The sequence below is a fragment of the Ascaphus truei genome, chromosome 20 (genome assembly GCF_040206685.1).
Source record: "Ascaphus truei isolate aAscTru1 chromosome 20, aAscTru1.hap1, whole genome shotgun sequence".
Classification (NCBI taxonomy): Eukaryota; Metazoa; Chordata; class Amphibia; order Anura; family Ascaphidae; genus Ascaphus; species Ascaphus truei.
In genome coordinates this window covers 23,858,558-23,866,631 of record NC_134502.1, presented here as the reverse complement: position 1 = coordinate 23,866,631, position 8,074 = coordinate 23,858,558, and the positions used below count along the sequence as shown (strand labels likewise).

General features: G+C 44.1%; 1 protein-coding gene across 3 annotated transcripts in view; it reads left to right on the top strand.

Annotated features, from left to right (window-relative positions):
* CDKN2D (cyclin dependent kinase inhibitor 2D) overlaps nt 1-8,074 on the top strand; it is a 15,319-nt gene continuing 7,245 nt past the window's right edge. The window contains exons 1-2 of one of the 3 annotated variants that reach the window (XM_075577450.1): nt 1-197; nt 7,302-7,473. In XM_075577450.1, the coding sequence (XP_075433565.1) occupies nt 7,333-7,473 (141 nt within the window). In that variant the 5' untranslated portion in view covers nt 1-197; nt 7,302-7,332. The other 2 variants (XM_075577451.1, XM_075577449.1) reach the window with 2 other exon arrangements.

The following is an 8,074-nucleotide window of genomic DNA, read 5'->3' as shown; positions in this document are numbered from 1 at the left end:
GGGGCGGTGACGACAGACTCACACACAGAGCGAGAGAGAGAAAGAGCCGGCTTTGGTCGCGAGGACAAGTCAGCGGCCGTTGCTTCTCGCGGCTACTACTACGACCACTTCGCCCTTACCTGCGCGCGGGTCACGTGGACAAACACCTGGTCTCCTCACGCGCCGTTGGGCGGGAATCCGGACCAGTATATAAAGAGGTGAGAGGGGGGCAACACGACGCCATCATTCGGTCAGTTACCTCAAAGGGGAGCAGCAGCAGCATCTGACAGGAGGATGCACCTGTCACTGCTCATAGAGAAAATAAAAGCATTGTGTGTCTCTTTCTCTGTCAGACACACCCTGGCCGTAAATCACCCAGGTTATCTGCACCCTTAAAAAATCCTATATTTTATCAAATATACATATATATTATGATATATATATATATATATATATATTATATATATATTCTATCACTAAAGAGAACGAGAAGTGTGCTGCTTGGAATAGTGATCAAAGAAAAGACCCATCACCATAAAGTGTGACAAAAGGATTTATTATACTCGAAATACAAAATACATGAAAGATTACAATATAATCTTTGGGTGTAATTTACGTCAGACAAATATCTGCAAATATTTAGAAATTCCCAATGATGCACCAATGGGTACAACATTGTAAGGTGGAGAGAAAAAAAATAAGAGACGGAAAAAAAATGTATGGTACAATATATGAAATGTTCACTAAAAAAAAAATATATATATATAGATATATATATATATTCCATGAAAAAAAAAAAATGCAGTACATGCCAATGGTGAGATGCAGTATGTAGCATAATTCACAGGCATGTGGTTAATAATGCACTCGCGTAAAATAAGAGGTTAATTTCAAAATAAAAAAAAACATGTTTCCGCCGACGCAAAGCGACACGAGAAACAACGCAGTAAATATTATATACGTTAAGGAGATAACGCAACAAAACATCTGCTTGCGGTAAATATTGTACATTGCATCAAAGGGGATTATAACGTTGGCTGCATCTGCATTTCGCGTTCCCCGCGGTGAGTTTTTTTTGAGCGTCTGGTAGGACTCGGTGCTGTCGGCGCCTGATCGATGAGCGGCTGTCGAACAATCGAGATTCAAAACGTCCATGGATCGGGGTACAGGAAGGCGGGGAAGGAAAGGGACCCCGTGTAAAATTGCAGTAGAACGGCCACATTCGCACCCGATGCGTTTTGCTCGGGGATGAATGCTGAAAGGAGGTGGACAGCTCCCTTAAATAGTGTCTGTGATCGACCGTATAATGAACAAAAATGACCCTTTCATATAATTCAAATACATGTTGAGACATGCCCGTGAGTGGTTTCTCTGGCTTTGCATCTGATTCCCATACTGTGCTTAAAAGCTGTTACCAGCGAGCATGAGCTTTTAAGGGTTTCATGTAGAAATGGATTTCAGGCAAAATGTGACACTGTGTGATCATTTGCATGTCATTTCCCAGAATCCCTTGCTTCAGTGGAAGCACTGTACTGTAGGTGATAATGGTGAAAGGCAGGGTTGCAGACCTGTCTAAGACATCTGAATGTGCTCACAAGTGATATTTTTATTTGCTATATATTTATACACATTGAAAAGAAATGTAAAATAGATGGATTTTTTTTTAATACACATACAGAATACAATACTATAGATGTAAACATGAAAGATAATTAAAACAAATCTGTATGAATATATCTAAAGCTATGGGAACAGGGGAACACTAGAGACCAAATCCTGTATAATGAAGAAAAAAATAAATATATATATATAATTATATATATATATATATATATATATATATATATATATATATATATATATATATATATATTATCAACTCAAGGTAAAATCAATCTTGGGTAAACGGCTCCAGGTCTAAATTGCCATTGAGACTATTGGGTAACATGGTGTTCATCCTAAAAATATAAGTGTCTAGTTTAGACAGGTTTTTTTTTTTTTAGTCTGTCGCCCCCTCTGTTGTTCGGCCAATGAATCAACTGAGAAAGTGGTTCACCTGCGAAATGCGTCAGTGCAATGGTGGCTGTTCTACTGCAGTGATGCTCGTGGTCCCTGTTCCTTTCCGGATTTCTGTTTCTGGATCCAAGGACGCTTGAGTGGCATTGCTCGATTTAGCCACTCCCCAAGCTCAAGGCAGCACCGCGTCCCACCAGACGCTCCAGGGGATCACACCGTGAGATGACTCTGTATTTTTGACAAGCCTCTTTCACATTTGTCTTAAATGTATGCATTATTACCCTCTTGCTACCGGCAGAGTCGCTTCCATTTTAAACCGGAAATGAGGTTGCCATACCAGAAGTTACTTTTTTTGGAACCTAAACGCTTCCCGGTGGATTACCTGTTTAGTATGCTCATGGGTGGAGCATATACGGAGTAAAGTATGATTTCCCTTTCTGGCAGATAATTAGTACTCCTTGTTTCTGCTTCCTAAAGCTCAATTGTCCGCTCCTCTCTAAACCATTACTTCAGCTGTCGGATACATGGCTTACCCTTAAAGCAGTACTCCTTACAGCTATTACTTCAGCCAGACAAATTGGGGAATTGCAGGTCTTATCTTGTAAAGCAACTTATTTCATGGCTCACCAAGATACCATAGTTATGAGACCTGAACCTGGGTTCCATCCTAAGGTTGTCTCGACCTTCCATATGAACCAGGATATTATTGTTCCCTCATTCTGCCCAAATCCCAGGGGTACAAAAGAGGAACATTTCCATTGCTTAGATGTGGTTAGAACCTTCTCATTACGTTGTTACATCTCTGATCTATAGGAGTTCAGACCAGTTGTTTGTACTATTCTCCGGTACCAGAAGAGGCTGTCCTGCCTCTATATCTTCCATCGCTTGATGGATCTAGCTATGTATCCAGGAAGCTTATGAATTTATTGTCCATTAGTGAATGTCCATTAATAATTAAGGCCCATTCTACTAGGGTCCATCGCTACATCATGGACCAATAAGGCCCTGGTCTCATCAGAAGACACATGTAAGGAGCTACATGGTCTTCTCAGAATACGTTCATTAGGCATTAGAAGTTAGATGTGTCGGCCTCTGAGGAGGCGAGGTTTGGAAGAAAGGTTTTGCCAGCCATCATTCCAGACTCTTCCCACCCTTAATTGGAACTGCTTTGGTACATCCCCCATCGTGTGAACGGTCATGGGGTACGGTAGAGAAAGGTATATATTTCTTCCCATTATTTATCTTTGTCTGTGTCCTTCCATGATAGTACACAGACCTTTTCCCATCCCGATGAGTTATTTTTGGAAGAGGGTATTTGTACTCTATGGTGTGGTAGAGTTTGAGGGGAAACTTTGGCCAATCTGCGAACGTATGACTGGAGATCTCGGGTGGGAGAAGCGTTTTGTTGTTTTTTTTTTTAATGCTTTGGCAAAGGCGGTCCTAGCATGCAGGAAGGAGGGTCCTAACCCCCATCGTGTATACTGCCATGGAAGGACTCAGAGAAAGATAAATAACGGTAATGTGTGTGTGTGTGTGTGTGTGTGTGTTCATTATCTATAATTATAACCAGTGTTCGACAAACCTATACATTTGCTCGCCCCGGGCGAGTGGATTTAACCCCCGGGCGAGTAAATATTGGCCCAAGCAGCATACGTTTGGTACTAGGTGGCGAGTAGATTTTTTTGTGTGGCGAGTAGATTTTTTGGTGATTTGTCAACCACTGATTATAACCATTAAAATGCTTATTACAGGTTCATTTTATCCATTCAGTAATTAATATGCATCTTTTCATGCATTTAAAGCCAAATAAGTGTGTGTGTGTGTATGTATACACACCCTAAATACAATGATAAAATGATGGGTAATCCTGACTATATATATATATATATATATATATAATGTATATGTATATATATATATGTGTGTGTGTGTGTGTGTGTGTGTGTGTGTGTGTGTGTGTGTGTGTGTGTGTGTGTGTATATATATATATATATATATATGTGTGTGTGTGCAAAGTTTATAAATTATAAGTACTTTCTGCTTTTAAATAACACACACACACACACACACACACACACACACACACACACACACACACACACACACACACACACACACACACACACACACACACACACACACACACACACCCTAATACAATGATAAAATTATGGTTAATCCTGAATTTAAAAAAAAATAAAATATATATATATTAAAATTCAAGATTTACCATCATTTTATCATTGTGTGTGTGTGTGTGTGTGTGTGTGTGTGTGTGTGTGTGTGTGTGTGTGTGTGTGTGTTATTTAAAAGCAGAAAGTACCTATGATTTATAAACTTTGCATTTACATGTCTATTTAGCTCCAGATGTAATACTGTTTCTCAAACACAATTGTACACTGTTACATTTTGCTACTGCATTTTTAAAAGGGTTTATCCCAACCTATTATTATATTACACAAATGTATCCCACCCTATTATTATATTACACAAATGTGTCCCACCCTATTATTATACTACCACGCGTGTATCCCACCCTATTATTATACTGCCCCGCGTGTATCCCACCCTATTATTATATTACACAAATGTGTCCCACCCTATTATTATACTACCACGCGTGTATCCCACCCTATTATTATACTACCACGCGTGTATCCCACCCTATTATTATACTGCCCCGCGTGTATCCCACCCTATTATTATATTACACAAATGTGTCCCACCCTATTATTATACTACCACGCGTGTATCCCACCCTATTATTATACTGCCCCGCGTGTATCCCACCCTATTATTATATTACACAAATGTGTCCCACCCTATTATTATACTACCACGCGTGTATCCCACCCTATTATTATACTACCACGCGTGTATCCCACCCTATTATTATACTGCCCCGCGTGTATCCCACCCTATTATTATATTACACAAATGTGTCCCACCCTATTATTATACTACCACGCGTGTATCCCACCCTATTATTATACTGCCCCGCGTGTATCCCACCCTATTATTATATTACACAAATGTGTCCCACCCTATTATTATACTACCACGCGTGTATCCCACCCTATTATTATACTGCCCCGCGTGTATCCCACCCTATTATTATACTACCCCGCGTGTATCCCACCCTATTATTATACTGCCCCGCGTGTGTCCCACCCTATTATTATACTGCCCCGCGTGTGTCCCACCCTATTATTATACTACCCCGCGTGTGTCCCACCCTATTATTATACTACCCCGCGTGTGTCCCACCCTATTATTATACTACCCCGCGTGTATCCCACCCTATTATTATACTGCCCCGCGTGTATCCCACCCTATTATTATACTGCCCCGCGTGTATCCCACCCTATTATTATACTACCCCGCGTGTGTCCCACCCTATTATTATATTACACAAATGTGTCCCACCCTATTATTATACTACCACGCGTGTATCCCACCCTATTATTATACTGCCCCGCGTGTATCCCACCCTATTATTATACTACCCCGCGTGTATCCCACCCTATTATTATACTGCCCCGCGTGTGTCCCACCCTATTATTATACTGCCCCGCGTGTGTCCCACCCTATTATTATACTACCCCGCGTGTGTCCCACCCTATTATTATACTACCCCGCGTGTGTCCCACCCTATTATTATACTACCCCGCGTGTATCCCACCCTATTATTATACTACCCCGCGTGTATCCCACCCTATTATTATACTACCCCGCGTGTGTCCCACCCTATTATTATACTGCCCCGCGTGTATCCCACCCTATTATTATACTACCCCGCGTGTGTCCCACCCTATTATTATACTACCCCGCGTGTGTCCCACCCTATTATTATACTACCCCGCGTGTGTCCCACCCTATTATTATACTACCCCGCGTGTATCTCACCCTATTATTATACTACCCCGCGTGTATCCCACCCTATTATTATACTACCCCGCGTGTATCCCACCCTATTATTATACTACCCCGCGTGTGTCCCACCCTATTATTATACTGCCCCGCGTGTATCCCACCCTATTATTATACTACCCCGCGTGTGTCCCACCCTATTATTATACTACCCCGCGTGTGTCCCACCCTATTATTATACTGCCCCGCGTGTATCCCACCCTATTATTATACTGCCCCGCGTGTATCCCACCCTATTATTATACTACCCCGCGTGTATCCCACCCTATTATTATACTACCCCGCGTGTGTCCCACCCTATTATTATACTGCCCCGCGTGTATCCCACCCTATTATTATACTGCCCCGCGTGTATCCCACCCTATTATTATACTGCCCCGCGTGTATCCCACCCTATTATTATACTACCCCGCGTGTGTCCCACCGTATTATTATACTGCCCCGCGTGTATCCCACCCTATTATTATACTACCCCGCGTGTATCCCACCCTATTATTATACTGCCCCGCGTGTATCCCACCCTATTATTATACTGCCCCGCGTGTATCCCACCCTATTATTATACTACCCCGCGTGTGTCCCACCGTATTATTATACTGCCCCGCGTGTATCCCACCCTATTATTATACTACCCCGCGTGTATCCCACCCTATTATTATACTACCCCGCGTGTGTCCCACCGTATTATTATACTGCCCCGCGTGTATCCCACCCTATTATTATACTACCCCGCGTGTATCCCACCCTATTATTATACTGCCCCGCGTGTGTCCCACCCTATTATTATACTACCCCGCGTGTATCCCACCCTATTATTATACTACCCCGCGTGTATCCCACCCTATTATTATACTGCCCCGCGTGTATCCCACCCTATTATTATACTACCCCGCGTGTGTCCCACCCTATTATTATACTGCCCCGCGTGTGTCCCACCCTATTATTATACTACCCCGCGTGTATCCCACCCTATTATTATACTACCCCACGTGTATCCCACCCTATTATTATACTACCCCGCGTGTATCCCACCCTATTATTATACTGCCCCGCGTGTATCCCACCCTATTATTATACTACCCCGCGTGTGTCCCACCCTATTATTATACTACCCCGCGTGTGTCCCACCCTATTATTATACTACCCCGCGTGTATCCTATTTTGCCAATCTATGTAGCTCTGTGACCTGACATATATAGAAATTAAGCATCTCTCTCTCTCTCCCCCCTCTCTTTTCTCTTCCCTCCCCCGCCTTCTCTCCCTTCCCTCCCCCGCCTTCTCTCCCTTCCCTCCCCCGCCTTCTCTCCCTTCCCTCCCCCGCCTTCTCTCCCTTCCCCCCCCGCCTTCTCTCCCTTCCCTCCCTTCTCCCCTCTCAGCCGCACCACCCCCCCTTCTACCTCGCTCCCCATGTTGCTCCAGGAGACCAGCGCTGGCGACCGCCTCACGCGGGCAGCGGCGCAGGGGGACGTCTCGGAGGTGAAGAGACTTCTCTACCAGGAACTGATCCACCCCGACTGTCTCAACCGCTTCGGAAAGACCGCCCTGCAGGTGTGACAGAGAGCTGACACTCTAATACAGAGAGAGACGGGATACAGAGCAACGGCAATACTGCCCCGCAGAGCTGACACTCTAATACAGAGAGAGACGGGATAGAGAGCAACGGCAATACTGCACCACAGAGCTGACACTCTAATACAGAGAGAGACGGGATAGAGAGCAACGGCAATACTGCCCCACAGAGCTGACACTCTAATACAGAGAGAGACAGGATAGAGAGCAACGGCAATACTGCCCCACAGAGCTGACACTCTAATACAGAGAGAGACGGGATAGAGAGCAACGGCAATACTGCCCCACAGAGCTGACACTCTAATACAGAGAGAGACGGGATACAGAGCAACGGCAATACTGCCCCGCAGAGCTGACACTCTAATACAGAGAGAGACGGGATACAGAGCAACGGCAATACTGCCCCGCAGAGCTGACACTCTAATACAGAGAGAGACGGGATACAGAGCAACGGCAATACTGCCCCGCAGAGCTGACACTCTAATACAGAGAGAGACGGGATAGAGAGCAACGGCAATACTGCCCCACAGAGCTGACACTCTAATACAGAGAGAGACGGGATACAGAGCAACGGCAATAC